At 44.1% G+C, this 20,870-nt stretch overlaps 1 protein-coding gene across 3 annotated transcripts in view; it reads right to left on the bottom strand.

Moving 5' to 3' along the window:
* The window catches only part of LOC132104074 (glutamate receptor ionotropic, NMDA 2D-like), a 105,016-nt gene that overhangs the window by 34,497 nt on the left and 49,649 nt on the right, over window positions 1-20,870 (bottom strand). For all 3 annotated transcript variants that reach the window (XM_059509282.1, XM_059509279.1, XM_059509280.1), the window contains 5 exons: window positions 19,689-19,857; window positions 19,193-19,346; window positions 10,052-10,177; window positions 9,582-9,811; window positions 8,586-8,746 (listed from right to left, as the gene is read on the bottom strand). In XM_059509282.1, the coding sequence (XP_059365265.1) occupies window positions 8,586-8,746; window positions 9,582-9,811; window positions 10,052-10,177; window positions 19,193-19,346; window positions 19,689-19,857 (840 nt within the window). The remainder of the gene's footprint in view (window positions 1-8,585; window positions 8,747-9,581; window positions 9,812-10,051; window positions 10,178-19,192; window positions 19,347-19,688; window positions 19,858-20,870) is intronic.

A 20,870-nucleotide genomic window follows, 5' to 3' on the forward strand; every position in this document is an offset into this window, starting at 1 on the left:
GTATCATATCACACAGTGCACTATAGACCCCCTGAGGAACAGTTCCACTCATTCTCTACTATAGGAGAGGAAGAATTGTATAAACTTGTTAAATCATCTAAACCAACAACATGTATGTTAGACCCTATACCATCTAAGCTCCTAATAGAGGTGCTTCCAGAAGTCATAGATCCTCTTCTGACTATTATTAATTCCTCATTGTCATTAGGATATGTCCCCAAAACCTTCAAACTGGCTGTTATTAAGCCTCTCATCAAAAAACCACAGCTTGACCCCAAAGAACTAGTTAATTATAGACCAATCTCGAATCTCCCTTTTCTGTCCAAGATACTAGAAAAGGTGGTATCCTCACAATTATATTCCTTCTTAGAGAAAAATGGTATATGTGAGGATTTCCAGTCAGGATTTAGACCGTATCATAGTACTGAGACTGCTCTCCTTAGAGTTACAAATGATCTGCTCTTATCATCTGATCGTGGGTGTATCTCTCTATTAGTTTTATTGGATCTTAGTGCTGCGTTTGACACAATTGACCACAAAATTCTTTTGCATAGACTTGAACACTTTGTTGGCATCAGTGGAAGTGCATTAGCATGGTTTAAATCGTACTTATATGACCGCCATCAGTTCGTAGCAGTGAATGAAGATGTATCCTATCGATCACAAGTGCAGTATGGAGTACCTCAAGGCTCAGTACTAGGGCCGCTACTCTTCACGCTCTATATGTTACCCTTGGGAGATATCATCAGGAAACATGGTGTTAGCTTTCACTGTTATGCTGATGATACTCAACTCTATATTTCTTCGCAGCCCGGTGAAACACACCAATTTGAAAAACTAATGGATTGCTTAGTCGATATAAAAAACTGGATGACAAGTAATTTCTTACTGCTAAATTCTGAAAAAACAGAGGTGTTAATTATAGGACCTAAAAACTCCGCTTATAATAACCTAGAACACTGTCTAAGACTTGATGGTTGCTCTGTCAATTCTTCGTCATCAGTTAGGAACCTAGGTGTGCTATTTGATCGCAATCTTTCCTTAGAAAGCCACGTTTCTAGCATTTGTAAAACTGCATTTTTCCATCTCAAAAATATATCTAAATTACGGCCTATGCTCTCAATGTCAAATGCAGAAATGTTAATCCATGCTTTTATGACCTCAAGGTTAGATTATTGTAATGCTTTATTGGATGGTTGTTCTGCACGCTTAGTAAACAAACTACAGCTAGTCCAAAATGCAGCAGCAAGAGTTCTTACTAGAACCAGGAAGTATGACCATATTAGCCCGGTCCTGTCAACACTGCACTGGCTCCCTATCAAGCATCGTATAGATTTTAAAATATTGCTTATTACCTATAAAGCCCTGAATGGTTTAGCACCTCAGTATTTGAATGAGCTCCTTTTACATTATAATCCTCTACGTCCGCTACGTTCTCAAAACTCAGGCAATTTGATAATACCTAGAATATCAAAATCAACTGAGGGCGGCAGATCCTTTTCCTATTTGGCGCCTAAACTCTGGAATAACCTACCTAACATTGTTCGGGAGGCAGACACACTCTTGCAGTTTAAATCTAGATTAAAGACCCATCTCTTTAACCTGGCATACACATAACATACTAATATGCTTTTATTATCCAAATCCGTTAAAGGATTTTTAGGCTGCATTAATTAGGTAAACCGGAACCGGAAACACTTCCCATAACACCCTATGTACTTGCTACATCATTAGAAGAATGGCATCTACGCTAATATTTGTCTGTTTCTCTTTTGTTCCGAGGTCACCGTGGCCACCAGATCCAGTCTGTGTCCAGATCAGAGGGTCACTGCAGTCACCCGGATCCAGTATGTATCCAGACCAGATGCTGGATCAGCACCTAGAAAGGACCTCTACATCCCTGAAAGACAGCGGAGACCAGGACAACTAGAGCCCCAGATACAGATCCCCTGTAAAGACCTTGTCTCAAAGGAGCACCAGGACAAGACCACAGGAAACAGATGATTCTTCTGCACAATCTGACTTTGCTGCAGCCTGGAATTGAACTACTGGTTTCGTCTGGTCAGAGGAGAACTGGCCCCCCAACTGAGCCTGGTTTCTCCCAAGGTTTTTTTCTCCATTCTGTCACTGATGGAGTTTCGGTTTCGGTCCTCTGGCTTGCTTAGTAAACAATGTATTTTGTTTAAAGCGCTATATAAATAAAGGTGACTTTGACTTTGACTCTTCCTCTGACGCGGCCCTGAGATCCACTTCCTCGGAAGACGCGGCAGCAGACAGCGGGCGCTGATCATCGGGAAGCGATGCAGGGGAGGCCGGTGAAGCAGGGAGAACCGGCGAGCTCGGTTGAGCTGGAGGCGGTTCCAGTAATTGCTGGGAGCGGCGCTTTTTACGGCACTGCGGCGCAGCGGAGGATGCAGGCTCGGAGAAGAATGCCAGGCGAGTCCTCAGAGTCACCATCGGCAGTAGCTCGCAGTGAAGGCAGCCGCCATCAGCGAGCGCTGCATGATCCTCACCCAGGCAGGAGACACAGATGACGTGACGGTCTCCTTCGCTGAGCGGGGCTCTGCACGAGCCGCACGAGGGCATCTTTAAAAAGACGCAGCTCTTTTACGAGTGTGTGTCGCAGGGCGAACACACACAAGGATATAAAAGGATATAGCCGGAGAGCGCAGCAGGAACGGCAGTGGAAGGCGGCGAAGGCCAGCGGCTTCAGAAGTGGCTCGTCCCGCTGAGATGCTTATCAGACGGCGCTTGCTTCCTCTCGTGATCGAACGATGCGTGAGCTTCGCTGAAGAGATGAAAAATCAGGTGAGTCAGCCTTTTCGAGCTCCCTTTATAGGGCTAGGCCACAGCCGTTTCGGCGGGAAGTGGCATGAAGGGCGCGAAGCCTGCGCTCGATAGGCTTGTGCAGTTGCCGCAGAGCAGCCAATGAGCGAGCGAGCCGTCTCGCCTATGGCTGTGTGCTGCTGCAAATGTACTTTACAATAATTCAAAATTAAGGATAATTTTTTGCTTCAGTATTTTGTGAAAAGAGACTTTTCCCGTAGCGTCTTAGCTAAGACGCAGTACGAGAGAACTCTCGTAAGAGAACAACAACAGTTTATTATTACAATAAAAACACAAATATTGTGAAATATTATCACAATTAAGTAATCAATTAAGTAACTGTTTTATAATTTCATATATTTTAAAATGTAATTTAATCATGTGTGAATTTTCAGCATCATTACTCCAGTCATTCCTGTCACATGATCCCACAGAAATCATTCTAATATGCTGATTTGTTGCTCAAGAAACATTTCCTACTGACATCAATACTAAAAACAGATGTTAATATTTTTGTGGAAACCATGCTACATTTTTTGACAAATAGAATATTTAAAAGCATATATTTAAAAACAGCATTCATTTGAAATAATGTAAAGGTCTTAAATTTGGAAAGATTTGATGCATCCTTGTTGAATAAAAAGTACTGAATGGTAGTATAAGTTTCCCTGAACATTTAAAAAGACTGCCCTGTTATGGCGAATTGCTTGTGATTTATAAGTCACTTTGGATTAAAATCACTTTTGATCACTTCTATATTTTTTTTTATACATATTGATCTCTGCTACCACTGAATCTAAATCTGTCTCTGTCAGAAAGAGATGCATTAGCGAAAACACTGTGCTATTTATGGAGGCTATATCTCTAACACCAAGCATTTCTGCAGACTCTGTTGATTTTCTTCTTGATTCCTTTAATTCAAATGTTAACAATGTTATTGATGAAATTGCCTTAGAAGAAATTGGTAGCAAAATTTTGGAAGAAATAGTACAGCACCTCAAATTGTCAACCTGCTATCTTGACACACTTCACACATATTTTTTTCAAAAGGGTACTTAACTGTTTAGAAGCAGATCTCTAAGAAGTGAAAAAATACTGTGTTTTTTTACACGCGAAACATGAACATGTTATATTTGGGGTGGTGTTGTTTTATAATTTTCCGTTTTTAAATTCCTTTTTTTTTTTTTTATTGTTGCGATTATTATTATTTTTTATTATTATTATTTTCTTTTCAAGTCAAGTTGAGCTTAATTGCCATTCTGCTACATGTGTGGACATTAGGGGTGTAATGGTACGTGTATTCGTACCGGACCGTTTCGGTACAGGGCTTTCGGTATGGTGCACGTGTGTACCGAATGATGGAATGCAATATTTTGTGTGCGGAACATAAGAACATTTTTGTGTTTCCAAACGAACATATTAAGTGGCGGATGTCTCCGCGTTCAGCGCAAATCCCGCCCTGCAGCTGATTCTAAGGCCGGTGACACACTGGCTGCGTGGCGTTACTGCTGCGTGTCAGTTGCGTGACGGCTGCTTCGTGTTTTCTGTGTCTTTACACACCAGAATCGTGCCTGATGCGGCGCTGGCGCGCTGCTGCTACTGTAGGTTACATAGAGGGAGGCCGCCGACAGACCAACAATATCTATACTTCATGTTGAGCATAAATATAAAGCCTACTGATAAAGGACACCGTCAACAGTATTGACGGCAAAATAGACTGTTTCACAGGTGCAATATGCCAGTGTGTCACCGGCCTAAAAGGTTTTCAAAAGGCATCACGCGAGTGTGAACATCACTACAACTAATAAAAAAATGATTGTAATTCAAACGCAGCTCCCTTCGGCATTTAAACAGACCTTTGCTCTTAATTCTGATCGGTCCAACGCAATAACGAAATCTGAGCAGGTATAAAAACTGAAACTGTTGATGCTGCACTTCACACTTTGGAAAAGTTATATATATTTTTTAAATATGAGCAGGCCTACAAGCTGGGATTGGTAATGCTGCACTGTAATCATAGTTATTTATTTATATTTTTCATTATATTTTATTATATGATATTGGTTTGAGACTGAGAGTATTTTATTTAGTGGAGATTACTACATAAATACAAACATACAATAATTAAGTAAAACTATATAAACCTATACACAACTAACCTTCTGACAGATTTTGACTAAGTATACTATACATAAATGTTTGCCTATACATAAACTATACAAATGCTTAACATAATACTGTACATGTGCAAAGAGAAACATCATAAGTCAAGCAGCTGGCTGGGGAACAGTGCAAGATGTTTTTTAGTGCATGAGCATTTAAACAATCCCAAAACTCAGTAATATATGTATATGTACACACAGCAGTGTGTGTGAAAAGTGTCCAGTGCACATAGAGGAAAGTGTGTTACTACAGGTGGTTTGCACAGGCCCACTCTCCTGTGTGTAGCACACTTCAAATTGCACACACACACACACAAACATTGTTACAGGAGGTAGGGGGTTTGTGTGGTGTTACAGAAGTGAGCAGGGTCATCTGAGTCCAGGGCTCTCACAGCCTAGGGGAAAAAACTGTTGAGCAGTCTGGAAGAGACTGTGGGAGGGATGGGTGGGTTCCTTCATGATACCGTTGGCTTTGCTGGAGCATTGTGGAAGGAAAATGTCCAGGATGGAGGAGAGAGGGGCACCGATGATCTTTGCAGGTGTGTTCACTCTTCTGGAGGGTCTCGCGGTCTGCTGCACTAGAGGTTCCATACCAGGCACGCTCTGAATTGTTCCCCTATAGAATGTGGCGAAGATGGGTGGAGGGAGAATTGCTCTTTTCAATTCTCAAAAGTGTAGGCGCTGATGTGCCTTCTTGGAAAGCGACATGGTGTTGGTGGTCCAGGTGAGATCCTCTGTGAAGTGAACCCTCAGGAATTTAGAGCTGCTGATATTCTCCAAAGTCAAACTGTCAAAGGTCAATGGGGGGTGGTCAACGGAGTTTCTCCTGAAGTCCATCACAACCTCCTTTGTCTTACTCACATTGAAGGACTCAAATTGAGTCCACTCCATTCAGCCAGCTGTGCCACTTCCTCTCTGTAGTGCATTTCATCGCTTTTGCTGATGAGAGATACCACAATTGTGTCATCCGTGAACTTGATGATGTGGTTGGAGCTGAACTTGGCAGTGCAGTCATGGGTCAGCAGCGTGAAGAGCAGCGGGCTAAGCACACAGCCTTGTGGAAAACCTGTGCTCAGTGTGGTAGTGCTAGAGGTGTCGTAGCTGACTGATGACTTCCAGTTAGAAAGTCCAGGATCCAATTACAGAGGGAGGTATTTAGGCCAACAAGTTTAGTTTATTGAGCTGTTGTGGGATTTTTGCACTTCATCATGATTGGAGTCAGTGCTATAGGATGGTAGTTGTTTAGACAGGACACAAGTGATTTCTTTGGTACCGGTATGATTGCTGTGGATGGGGGACGACTGCCTGGCTCAGCGAGGTGTTGAAGATATCTGTTAGGACATCTGTTAGCTGTGCAGCACAGTCTTTCTGTACACGGCCAGGTAAGTTGCCGGGACCGGCAGCCTTGCTCGGGTTAATAAATGGCATTTCAAACCATGAATAAAAGTGGTTGAGTGCATCCAGGAGGGATGTGTCACTGTCACAGGCCTGTGGCAGGGGCTTGTAGTCTGTGATGGTCTGAATGGCTTGCCACAGGCTCTGTGTGTATCTGCTATCTGTGAAGTGATTGTTGATTTTTTGGGCATATGACTGTTTTGCATTTTTGTTGCCACAGGACAGATTGGCTTTTGCTGTTTTGAGGTCTGCTTTGTCTCCTGATCTGAATGCTTTATATCTTGGGTCTTTAGAAGCCCACGAACCTCTGCTGTCATCCACGGCTTCACTGTTTCAGTGTACTCCTTCAGGTCTGTGTCATTGTTGTAGGTGGCTGCCATTCATCTGGCCAAATTGTGATGAGTCTTTCAACTGGTTTGGCGAGTTTCAGAAGTGGTCTGTACGCTGGAATTAGCATAGCAGAGATGTGATCCCAGTACCCTAAATAGGGGCAGGGTACAGCCTTGTATGCAGTATTTTCTGTTGTGTAGACAAAGTCCAGTGTGTTTTTTCCCCTTGTTGCATAGTTCACATGTTGGTAGAACTTTGGCAAAACTATCTTTAAGTTTATGTGGATGAAGTCTCCAGCTATAACGAAAAGCCGTCTGGGTTACTTATTTGTTGTTCGTTGATGGTGCTGTACAGCTCACAAAGCACGTCCTTGGCATTTGCACACGGGGAGATGTAGACTGCGACAATAAAAATGGCCGTGAACTCCCAAGGCAGATAGAACGGACGTACACACACAAGCCACCCCCGCGTGTCTTACATTTACATTTAATCATCTAGCAGACGCTTTTATCCAAAGCGACTTAGAAATGAGAACAATAGAAGCAATCAGACCAACGAGAGAATGACAACAGTATGTAAGTGCCATGACAAGTCTCAGTTAGTCTAACACAGAACCCGTAGCTACGTCCCCCCCCCCCCCCCAAGAATAGGATAGACAAGAAAAGAAAAGGTAAGTGCTAGTATTAGTTGGTCAAGTGCTGGCAAAAACAGTGCTGTGTCTCTGTCCGTTCAGTAGCAGGCAAGTCCGTGCAGCTGAATAGCGGAGTCTGAGATGGTGTCATTTAGCCATGTTTCAGTGAATACAAACACACAACAATCCCTTGTCTCATGTTGTGTAGGCCGACTAAGTTGAATTAAGTCCAGTTTATTTTCCAGAGAGGGAGTGTTTGTGAGCATGAGTGATGGAATTGCTGTTCTAATGGAGTTAGCCCATAGCCTAGCTCATGTGTCTCCATGCTTGCCGTGCTTCTGTACCCTCTCACACAGTCGATGTCGCCGTTTTGTGTGGGTAGCGTCAGTAGGCCAGGCTGTGGTCTCGGGGTTTCGACTTCAGCAGCAGACAGAGGCCTCGTAGGTTCTCAGTAGTCACTGGCAAAAGCTGATGTTTGTACACACTGCCGATTTCCAGAAGGCTCTGTCAATCATAGATGTGTTTCAGAATGTTTATCCGATGATTTTGCGATAAGATGAGACTGTTCGAAGATGAGGAAACAAGACTAACGATAAAAAAATAGTTTTTGGGACCCGGAGTAGCCGCTGCGTCCAACCGTGTTGTTATCTTGGATCTTGTAACAAAACATTTTTTTATGTAAAGCACTTTGAATTAATATTGTGTATGAAATGTGCTTTATAAATAAACTTACCTTGCCTTGCCTAAAAGCAAGAGCTAGATGAATAAATGTCAAATCTAAGTTTGACTGCAGTACATTAAACGAGATATATCAATACCACACCTGCCCTGCAAGCACAAATCCAGTTGAAGACATAGCATCCTGTGGAAGTAGTAATGCCTGCTGAATGTTTTGTCCTTTCAGTGACATAGCACTAAGGAGGAAAGACAATCTTTACCCCCTCCTTCAAAATAGAGGTGAAAAGTGACAGCCAAAAAAATTAATTAACTCCTCTGTTGTGATCCATCATGTCATCCATATCAGTCAATTACCTGTAAGCACATCTGTTTTCCCCCTCTGCTTAAAAGAACATTGTGATTCATTGGGACAAAGCACTTTTGTGGTCTGATTTAGGATGAGGATTAAAGCTCAAGTTTGGCAGATTTTTCATTTGCCACGTTGGCTACTACTAAAACACTTCATTATACAGTTTATGCCTATGAATTAGTGTTGTCTTTCACGATGGTCGTCATTCACTCACCCAGTTTTAAGGTTGTCGATGGCCTCTTCCACACCTCTCTGATTGTTCCGCACCATGTACTGATGCATGTTGGGGTAATTGCTCCGTATATTCTCCTCCGTACTCCCATTTGGGACAGTGCCAAAGCGTAAGGGAGGATACTGCTCTGTGGGCTGCTGAAACTGAACACAACATTAGGAGATTAGGTTTCTGAACTAACTTTGAATGGAAACGCTAAAGTGTGTGGTGGGAGTAAAAAGAATGAAAATCAAATAATTGTTTCATATGATTATAGGCAGAATATTTATTTGCATAATTTGGCCCCAACTGCTCCACACAAACAAATGTCTGGTTCAAATGCAAATGAGACCTATTTAAAAAAAATATTTATAGTGTGTATCCATATCACTGCAATGTAATTTATTGCTGCACAACCATTAATTCAGCTTATACTAAATTTTGCTCACAGCTCAGCTAGGTTCACATCAGTTGAAATTAAAAAAAAAAAGATAAATTTAAATTAAAATATATTTTAATTTCAATAAAGATGACAAACAAAATCACGGAATGTTGCTTTAGCTAAACTAAACTAATAGAATAAAGTAAATAGTAACTAGTAAAAATCTGTACTTAATGTGTGGAATGAATAATGAATAAATTAATAAAAAAAATTCTTTAATACTTGCTAGCTCTGAAAGGGTCCTGTTTTACTATAATCTATGAATATCCCTTTAAGTTAGTGATAAATGGTCACCCAAGCCATAAAATAGGCAGAAACAATTCTATATCCAATAATTATAAATAGTAAATAATTATACATTTATAAACTGCAACAAAAAATCCTTAATATAACAATTATTTTATTTGCAAATAAATATTTATTATCATGGAAATAAAACAATCATATTCATAACATAATGTTTCCACACAAGTATGACCTGTATAAACTCAGCTCAACGTGATAACAAAAAAGCTGGAAATTTGTTACAAAATAAAATCACTTGTATCATTGCCTACCTTCTTATCACTGAGGCCAGACACAGTGTCGATGTACTCTTCTTGGATCATGAAAGCAGCCAGGTTAGCAGTGTAGCTGGCTAGGAAGATGACAGCAAAGAAAGCCCAGACCAGCACCATTATCTTACTGGTGGTGCCTCTTGGGTTTTCCACCGGAACAGAGTTATTAAACACCAGAGCCCACAGCAGCCAAATAGACTTCCCTATGGTGAACTTTGAACCTCCTGCCTCTGAGGGAAGAATAACACAGGAAGGCCAAGTGAGACATGTTTAATTATGACATAGTAAGTGATAACAGCAAGTATAAAGGTAGACAACAAAAAGACACATGAGAAAAGGAGGAACACAGCTCGAGGTAAACTCTGGAAAGTGCTTACAATGATAATAACAATCTGTAAACAAATCCTTCATTTCTGATTGCAATTATGAATATACCACGAGCAAAACCTTTAAATTTATAAACAACATACTCTTTCCACTCTGTAAGCTTCGGTTATATCCAACAGGGCTGAAGAATTCGAATATGAAGACGGTCACTGCTACCACAGACAGGCACATGACGAACATCATCACCCAAACAGCTGGGCTGTACGGCTCTATAATGGTGGAAAAAATATACAAATGAATGGATGACAATTCAAACTATTTAAAGGGATCATGACATTTATAATATATATATATATTTTTTTGTGCCAATATGTTTATAGTTTAGAATTTGCTGAGTATTGCCCACACTATCTAAAACCCTTAGAATTAAACAGCTAATTTATCTGCCTCTTTGCAAAGCCTGACTTAAACAGCTAATCTATGGAAAAAAAGGTGCTATACAAACTTTTGAAATCAGATTTGAAATGATAATCACATTTTATCATTCTTCTTGTTTAGGAATACAGGTGCTGGTCATATAATTAGAATATCATCAAAAAGTTGATTTATTTCACTAATTCCTTTCAAAATGTGAAACTTGTATATTATATTAATTCATTACACACAGACTGATATATTTCAAATGTTTATTTATTTTAATTTTGATGTTTATAACTGACAACTAAGGAAAATCCCAAATTCAGTACATCAGAATACTTGAATATTGTGAAAAGGTTCAAGATTGAAGACACCTGGTGCCACACTCTAATCAGCTAATTAACTCAAAACACCTTCAAAGGCCTTTAAATGGTCTCTCAGTCTAGTTCTGTATGCTACACAATCATGGGGAAGACCGCTGACTTTACAGTTGTCCAAAAGACGACCGTTGACACCTTGCACAAGGAGGGCAAGACACAAAAGGTCATTGCAAAAGAAGCTGGCTGTTCACAGAGCTCTGTGTCTAAGCATATTGATATAGAGGCGAAGGGAAAGAAAAGATGTTGTACAAAAAGTGTACAAGCAATAGGGATAACTGCACACTGGAGAGGATTGTGAAACAAAACCCATTCAAATATGTGGGGGAGATTCACAAAGAGTGGACTGCTTCAAGAACCACTACACAAAGACACACTTTTTGAATGGAATTATTGAAATAAATCAACTTTTTGATGATATTCTAATTATATGACCAGCACCTGTATATCCAGTCTATCCTAATTCCATACTACATGCAAGCTTCTGAAAACCCAATAAGTGTCACTGCAGGCAAAAAAAAAAAAAAAAATAGGCACCAAATTATTATAATTTTTTTTTTAAGTGCCACAGAATTGTTTATTACACAGAATCTGTGCCAATATCACAGACCATAACTATGTCAGCGTCATTTGGCCATTTGAGTGTAGTTTGGACTCCTCCTCAATTTATCCTATAAATGTTTTCATATGTCCTTCACACATTTAGTCTGTTTTTCTTCATCAGTAACATGCAGTTATATAAGGGGTGTTGAATTTTATCATTAGATCCTTGCATTGTTTCTTATTATGAAGACAACAGATTAAATAAAACATGAATATGGAATATAGAACATATATTTAGCAAAATGCTCTTCTTTAATTGTTTTTTTCCTAGCTGACTAATGAGCTTATGGATGTCGAATAATTATTCAGTGGTAAATGATTGTTACATGGCATTGTTTACAAGCTTTACACGTTTTCCGCAGTTTGAAATACTGAAAAAGCGATTACACAAGACAAATAATAAAAGATAATAAAACCTGCGATTATTGGACAGCAAGTGCGCTACAAATAATATGAAGTTCACACATCAACCAAACACAGCATTTAGACTAAAGATCTTTGTAACAAGAAGCCATATTAGTAATGAATATAAATTAGGATTGTTTACAACATTGTTAATGTCCACACAACTAAAAACCTGGCATTTTCTAATTTGTTCAAGTTGTGCACAAAATAGAATGCACGCAAAACAAGCAGTAAAAAAAGGGAATTACATGCAAATCTTCAAGCTAGTGGTGACTTCAGCATTAATCACAAATGAATATTTTAGGTCACAAATGCAAATGTTTTAGTTGCAGTCTGCCGCCCTGCACTGACATGCAAAAAATCAGAGGAGGAAGTTCAATGTATTTATTTAAAAAAAAAACATTTTATATAATATAATATAATATAATATAATATATATATATATATATATATATATATATATATATATATATATATATATATATATATATATATACACATACACAGTCGTGGCCAAACGTTTTGAGAATTACATAAATATTAGTTCTCTTACGAGAGCTCTCTCGTACTGCGTCTTAGCTAAGACGCTACGGGAAAAGTCTCTTTTCACGAAATACTGAAGCAAAAAATTATCCTTAATTTTGTATTTTTGTAAAGCGCATTTGCAGCAGTACACAGCCATAGGCGAGACGGCTCGTTCGCTCATTGGCTTGTTCTGCGGCAACTGCACAGCCTATCGAGCGCGGGCTGATGCAACATCAGACCAATAAGGGTGCTTCGCACCCTTCTTGCCACTTCCCGCCGAAACGGGTGTGGCCCAACCTATAAAAGGAGCTCGAAAAGGCTGACTCACCTGATTTTTCATCTCTTCAGCGAAGCTCACGCATCGCTGGATCACGGAGGAAGCAAGCGCCGTCTGAGAAAGCACATCAGCAGGACGAGCCATTCTGAAGCTGCTGGCATCGCTGCCTTCCACTGCCGTTCCTGCTGCGCTATCCGGTGCCTATATCCTTTTAATTCTGTTATATCCAAGCTGTTCTTTATCTGTGTGTGTGTGTGTTCGCCCTGCGACACACACTCGTAAAAGAGCTCGCGTCTTTTTTAAGATGCCTTCCTGCGGCTCGTCAGAGCCCCACTCAGCGAGGGAGACCGGTACGTCATCTGTGTCTCCTGCCTGGGTGAAGATCATGCAGCGCTCGCGCTCGCTGACGGCGGATGCCCCCACTGCGAGCTGTTGCCATGGTGACTCTGAGGACTCGCCTGGCCTTTTTCTCTGAGCCTGCATTCTCCGCTGCGCTGAGGCGCCGTAAAATCATCGCTTCCAGCGTATTCCGGAACCGTCTTCAGCTCAACCGAGCTCGCCGGTTCGCCCTGCTTCACCGGCCCCCCCTGCATCGCTTCCCGGTGGGCAGCGCCCGCTGTTTGCCGGCGCGTCGTCCGAGGAAGTCGATTTCAGGGCCGCGTCAGAGGAAGAGGACACGCGCTCTCTGCTAGCTTCAGGCAGTGAGGGCTGGGCGAGCTCCGAGGATCTTGCGCCTTCTGCTCAGAAGCCCAGCAGACGAGCTGACATCGAGAAGGAGCCGGGGCGAATGTTCGTGTTGGCCGCGATGAGTCTCGGCCGCGAGTGGTTTGCACCAGCGCCCCCCCTCTCGTTCCCGGCTGGATGGTATTTCCCTTTCGGATGAGCGTACTCGTTCGTCTGTCTCACTAGCATTCTCCACACTGATGATGCTAAAAACAGGAACTACCACTCACTTCCGCCGGTGGAACAGGCGATAGCGACGCACCTTTGTCCGCCCTCTGCTGGACGGCGGCAAAAGCGGTGTTGCCATCTAAAGCCTGTTGTGTGACGCTGCGTCGGCACTACTAACGATGGCTGTCTCAGCGTTTTCTGCAATGCGCAAGCCTGCACAGTTGCCGCTTGCCTGCACACAAAAGCTGTTATCACAACAGCTTCAGCAACGCAGCTCGAGACCCCCGTTCTCGCTCTACCGGCCATCGCCCCGCGCCGCGGGGACCGCGGCAGAGGATTACGGTGAGGCCGGGAGCCCCGAGCCCACTGCTCAGTGCCCATCTCCACATATAAGCACAGCCCTTCACACAGGGCTCGCGCCCATAAAAGCGACTCAAGTCGATCACGCGCACTACATAGTCGACGTGCCCACTCCTCAGTGCCCACAATCACTATGTCACACGCGTCATGTGGTTTCTGTAAAAACGAAACCCGTGCACGTTCGTCCGGCCACGGCCGATGGTGCTATAAATGCAGTGACGATGTCCACTCCTCAGTGCCCATCTCCACATGTAAGCACAGCCCTGCACACAGGGCTCGCGCACATAAGATCGACACAGATCGGTCGAGCGCGCTGCATAGTAAACGTGCCCACTCCCCAGTGCCCACATACACTATGTCACATACGGCGCGTGGCTTCTGTAAAAACGAGGCCCGTGCACGTACGCTCTGCACAGGCAGACAGCGAGTTGAAAGTGGCATATGCAGCCCACAGTCACTCGCAGACATATCGAGTCCCACGGGACCTGCTCAGCCTTCCCCCAGTCGGTTAAGCGCCGGGACGGGGTCGAGGAGGAGCGATCTGCCCGCTGTGATCAGCGCGCTCCCCGCCTCAAATGCGCAGCACACCCGAGCGCCGCCGTTGCCCGGTCAACAGAGCGCGCTTCGCATCCAGCCCTTAGCCATTCATGCAGATGCATGGTCAGCGCATCCAAGGGTATCGGATTGGGTGCTAGGCATTATAAAGAGAGGCTACTCGCTACAGTTTTTTTCGACGCCCTCCGCGCTTTTCAGCGCACGTCGAAACTACGGTCAAAACAGAAGTAGCACACATACTTCGAGCCGAAATATCAAAACTGTTGAGCAAAGGGGCTGTAGAGCCTGTGTCTCAAGCTCAAAGCGAGGGGGGGGCTGTACAGCAGATACTCTCTGGTGCCCAAGAGAGACGGGGGTCTCAGGCCCATACTGGATCTAAGACAGCTGAACAAGGCATTGAGGAAACGCAGTTTCAAAATGCTTACGACCAGGAAACTCCTCGCGCAGATTCGCAGAGGGGACTGGTTCATGTCAATAGATCTGAGGGACGCGTATTTTCAAATACAGATAGCGTCAAACCACAGGCGATATTTGAGATTCGCCTTCGAGGGCCAGGCATACCAGTTTACAGTCCTCCGTGGCTCCTCGTACGTTTACGAGGTGCATGGATGCAGCGCTCGCTCCTCTCAGACTCAGAGGCATACGAGTGCTGAATTATTTGGACGACTGGTTGGTTCTGGCCCGATCACGAGCGGAGCTCGTGGACCACAGGGCCGTTTTACTCGATCACCTCGAGAAGCTCGGCCTCAGTGTCAATTGGGCGAAGAGTCCGCTGAACCCCAGTCAGACGATCCTGTTTCTGGGTATAGTTCTGAACTCGTGTTCCATGACGGCGCGGCTGTCACCACAGCGCGCGATGGGCATTCAGCGCGCAGCGAGTTCTTTCCGCTGCGGCGCGACCGTGTCGCTCAAACACTGTCAAAAGATGCTGGGTCTCATGGCCTCAGCATCTCCGGTTCTGCGGCTGGGCCTGCTCCGCATGCGCCCCCTGCAGTTCTGGCTGAAGGCTCGGGTGCCGCGCAGAGCGTGGGCGTCTGGCCGGCTGCATTTCAAGGTCGATCAGAGCTGTGTTGCGGCTCTAGCACCTTGGACAGCGAACGGCTGGTACCGATCAGGTGTAAGCCTGGGGACTTCCCCGAGTGTGAAAATGGTGTCGACGGACGCCTCCACTTCGGGATGGGGAGCGCTGCTCGAAGGCAGACCGTCCTTTGGCCTATGGTCAGAACGGGAAAAGCTCCATCATATCAACTGCCTGGAAATGCTGGCAGTGGAGAACGCGCTGACGCGCTTTTTTCCCCATATCAAGGATCACCACGTCGTAGTCCGTGCGGACAACATGTCCGTGGTGTCCTACATAAATCGCCAGGGCGGTCTCGGGTCCCGAAACCTGTGCAGGCTGACGGAACGCCTCCTGGTTTGGGCTCAGCGCAACGTGCGCTCGCTGAGAGCAGTGCATGTGCCTGGACTGCAGAATCTGGGTCCAGACAGGCTGTCCAGAGGCAATGTTCCTACGGGCGAATGTTCTCTACACCCGCAAACAGTCCGGCTGTTGTGGGAGAGATTTGGCATGGCGGAGGTGGACCTCTTTGCGTCCCACGAAAACGCTCACTGCCCCGCGTTCTTTTCCAAGAACGAAAGCGCGCTGTCACGGAGATGGCCGTGCTGCCCGCTTTATGCGTTCCCTCCCGTCTCCCTCCTTCCGCAGGTGATAGAACGGGTGAGAGAAACGAGATGTTCAATACTGCTTGTAGCACCTCTTTGGAAGAACCAACCATGGTTCCCAGATTTGATGCAGTTAGCAGATGTCGCCCCGTGGCCGGTACCGTTGAGGAGGGACCTCCTCTCGCAGGCCAGGGACTCGATTTGGCACCCTCAACCGGAGTTGTGGTCCCTCCATGTGTGGGCGCTCAGCGGTTACCCGCTGATCTCGCAGTGGGAGTGCTAAATACCATCACTCAGGCTAGGGCTCCGTCGACACGACGTCTGTATGCCTCGAAGTGGTAGGTGTTCTCCAGCTGGTGCACAGCTCGAGGTTATTCACCCCTTAGTTGTGAGGTGACGGAGGTCCTCTCCTTCCTACAGGAGCTGTTGGATAAGGGCAGAGCCCCATCCACGCTTAAAGTTTATGTGGCGGCCATCGCGGCGTATTCTGAAACCGCATCCGGTCAGTCAATAGGAAGGAACGATTTAGTCATCCGGTTCCTCAGAGGAGCTAGGAGGCTGAATCCTCCCAGACCTCCGTCAGTCCCTATGTGGGACCTCGCGGCGGTTTTGGAGGCCTTGAAGGGTCCCCCTTTTGAGCCTATCCAATCGGTTAGCCTTCAGCATCTGTCGTTCAAGACAGTATTCTTGTTGGCTCTCGCTTCTGTGAAGCATGTGAGTGATTTGCACGCGCTCTCGGTGAGCCAGTTGTGCTTGAAGTTTGGGCCCAATGACTCAAGGGTCATACTCAAACCTAGGCACGGTTATGTGCCGAAATCCCTCAACACACCGTTTCGGGCTCAGGTTATTGCCCTGTCTGCCCTGCCGGTGTCAGGGGAGGATGGAGACTCGAGTCTTCTTTGCCCTGTCAGGGTTTTAAGAGCTTATGTGTCTCGCTCTGCTGCCTTTCGGCAGACGGAGCAGCTGTTTGTCTCGTTCGGTGGACGTTCCAAGGGAATGGCTGTTTCGAGACAGACTCTATCCAGATGGATAGTTGACGCCATAGCGTTAGCTTATGCTTCCAGGGGCCTTCAGTGCCCGTTGGGCGTCAGAGCACACTCCACAAGAGGCGTCGCCTCGTCGTGGGTGTGGTCTACTGGGATCTCCTTGCAGGATATATGTATGGCGGCATTTTGGGCCTCGCCGTCTACATTTATCAGGTTCTATAACCTGGAGGTCCCCGCCTTGCAAGCAAGGCTGTTGTCGGTATAGTCGAATCAGGGCCCTGAGGGAATTCTGAGTTCACGGGCGCTATGCGCTGCCGACTGTTATATGGGCAGTATTGCGTAAGACCCGCATTGCCACATCTACGGATGCTGCTAGATATAGGACGGAGGGCTTTTTCCCTTTTCTGTCCTGGACTCTCTGTGAGTCCCTCAGGTGACTGTGCACTGTAAATCCTGAAATATAATTACAAGCACTTCATATGTTTCAAAGGCTTTTATCGACAATTATATGACATTTATGCAAAGAGTCAGTATTTGCAGTGTTGGCCCTTCTTTTTCAAGACCTCTGCAATTCGACTGGGCTTGCTCTCAATCAACTTCGGGGCCAAATCCTGACTGATAGCAACCCATTCTTTCATAATCACTTCTTGGAGTTTGTCAGAATTAGTGGGTTTTTGTTTGTCCACCCGCCTCTTGAGGATTGATCACAAGTTCTCAATGGGATTAAGATCTGGGGAGTTTCCAGGCCATGGACCCAAAATTTCAACATTCTGGTCCCCGGGCCACTTAGTTATCACTTTTGCCTTATGGCACGGTGTTCCATCGTGCTGGAAAATGCATTGTTCTTCACCAAACTGTTGTTGGATTGTTGGAAGAAGTTGCTGTTGGAGGGTGTTTTGGTACCATTCTTTATTCATGGCTGTGTTTTTGGGCAGAATTGTGAGTGAGCCCACTCCCTTGGATGAGAAGCAACCCCACACATGAATGGTGTCAGGATGCTTTACTGTTGGCATGACACAGGACTGATGGTAGCGCTCACCTTTTCTTCTCCGGACAAGCCTTTTTCCAGATGCCCCAAACAACCGGAAAGGGGCTTTATCGGAGAATATGACTTTGCCCCAGTCCTCAGGAGTCCATTCACTATACTTTCTGCAGAAGATCAATCTGTCCCTGATGTTTTTTTTGGAGAGAAGTGGCTTCTTTGCTGCCCTTCTTGACACCAGGCCATCTTCCAAAAGTCTTTGCCTCACTGTGCGTGCAGATGCGCTCACACCTGCCTGCTGCCATTCCTGAGCAAGCTCTGCACTGGTGGCACTCCGATCCCGCAGCTGAATCCTCTTTAGGAGACGATCCTGGCGCTTGCTGGACTTTCTTGGATGCCCTGAAGCCTTCTTTACAAGAATTGAACCTCTTTCCTTGAAGTTCTTGATGATCCTATAAATTGTTGATTTAGGTGCAATCTTAGTAGCCACAATATCCTTGCCTGTGAAGCCATTTTTATGCAACGCAATGATGGCTGCACGCGTTTCTTTGCAGGTCACCATGGTTAACAATGGAAGAACAATGATTTCAAGCATCACCCTCCTTTTAACATGTCAAGTCTGCCATTCTAACCCAATCAGCCTGACATAATGATCTCCAGCCTTGTGCTCATCAACATTCTCACTTGGCCACGACTGTACATTGTACCAATTGAGCTACAGGTGTTCCTGTACCATAATTGGTAGAGCATTGCGTGAGCAGTGCAAGGTTGTGGGTTTGATTCCCAGGGAGCACATGTTAGGTAAAAAATGTTAACCTGAATTAAGTAAGTTGCTTTGGGTAAAAGCTTTGGGTAAAAGCGAGGAAAATTGGATGATGACAAGACCATCTTAGCTATTAACAAAAAAGTTAATTGTTAGGGAGAGGCCAAGTTGGATTGCTAAGTACAAGATTATATAAAGATCCTTCTTAATAAACATTACCATTTGGCGGTGTGCCTAAAGAGTCAAAAGATAATCAGCAAAAAATGTTGCAAATACAAAATTTTACAGTAAACATGATATATAACACTAAATCTAAATAAATTTTAAACCTGTAGCTCAACTGGTACAGCATAGTGCTTGCAAAATCAAGGTCAAGAGCTTGATTCCGAATGAAAGGTGCATTCAGATACATTGTTTTACTTTGGATAAGTGTCTGCCTAAAAGTAAAAATGAAGTCTGGTGCTCCCTCCTATTCCCTTACCTAGGAAAGCAGATGGTGACACTGTGCCATTGCTACGAGAGACCATGACACTGATGCCAGTCTCCACAAACGGAACAGAGAATTCCACAACCTCTGACCTCTCTTCATTAATAGTCAAGGAGCCGATTGCCATGTCAGCCCGCTTGGACACCACCTGGTGGGGAAAGAGGTTAATCAACTACGAACAGAGAATGTGGATTTTAAAAAGTTTGTCAAAGTAGTAACTAACCTTTATGGACTACTTAGTCTGAATATTAAATCTGAATGTTAAATTCAGTTAAATCAGAATGTAGCTTAGTTTACACATTAAAAAAAAAAAGTTTCAGATTTGTTGTATAATTTATATTCAAAAACATTTGCCTCCATATTATGGCCTGGTGCCTTATCGGTGTCACAATTCAAGACAAAAAAAACCCTGCTGCACCTGAATTCAGTCAACTTTGTGATAATAAAATCAAGGTGAACAGAGAGTCGAGAGATAAAATGAGGGCCTGACCTCCCCGACCATTCCATTCCACTCTCCATCTATGTTCTTTCCATGCCTGCCATTGGTCACCAGATAGAGGTCGTAGGTGAAGCCTACTATTTTAGCCAGGCGCTTGAGAACATCAATACAGAAGCCTTTGCAGCAGTGCTTTGTGGAGTGAATGACCTCAACAACCATGCTGTAATTGAAAAGAAGAAGAGAAAGACATAGAAAAGGAAAAAAAAAACAGAAAGGGGACAGTGACACAAAAGAAAGAAATAATCGAGAGAAAACAAGTAAAAGAAACGAAATGAACATCCCTGCTTAGAATTCAGTGCTTTGTCACCTAAGGCTAACACATAATCTGAGGTCTATCAGCATAAAGTATAAGATTCTTTAAAGTAAATTGTCTACTGTTTTAAAAACAAGCACTACTTAATAGAAACTGGAGCAGTGATCAAACAGGAAAATGTCATTATCTAAAGATTGAATTATTTATATTTTTGTATTTATTTTGCCTAATTAAAGTGACTGCACCACAGCAATAATTACTGTAAAATATACACTGGAGGTGAAAAAGCAGTCATTAAAGTGTCTATTCATAAAAAAAAAAAAAAGTTCCACAATTTGAAATATGCGACGGCGTATTAGTTAAAAAATCTAAGGGCCCTATCATACACCCGGTGCAATGCGACGCAAGGCGCAGCGTAAGCGTGTTTGCTAGTTTCAGTCTTGCGCCGTTCGCATTTTCCCATCCAGCACCACGTCGTTTAATTAGCAAATGCATTTGCACCCATTTGTGTGCCCATGGGCGTGCTGGTCTAAAAAAGAGGTGTGTTCAGGCGCATGCTGGCACATTGCTATTTTAAGGAGCTAAAAATAGACTGCACCATAGACCAACTCAAATCTGGTCTAAAGTCTGGCGCAATGTTTTTTCTTTGTTATTTAAAGAGCGTGTTAGTATAGGCGGGTCCACAAAGTGCGTACACGCTGCTTATTAAACACAGGGATGCACAGCAGCACACAAACATGGCAAATATTAAAAAGTAAAGGATTGCAATGCATAATTTTTTGTAGGCTAATTAAATATATATATATATGCCTACATGTCATAATGGATAGTCATCGCATGTATCAGAATTAGGCTATCTGTTTGCTCGCACACGAGCAGCTCCGTTTCATCTCGGAGACGCATTCTGTCTTTGCACTTGT

Source organism: Carassius carassius, chromosome 25 (assembly GCF_963082965.1).
Source record: "Carassius carassius chromosome 25, fCarCar2.1, whole genome shotgun sequence".
Classification (NCBI taxonomy): domain Eukaryota; kingdom Metazoa; phylum Chordata; class Actinopteri; order Cypriniformes; family Cyprinidae; genus Carassius; species Carassius carassius.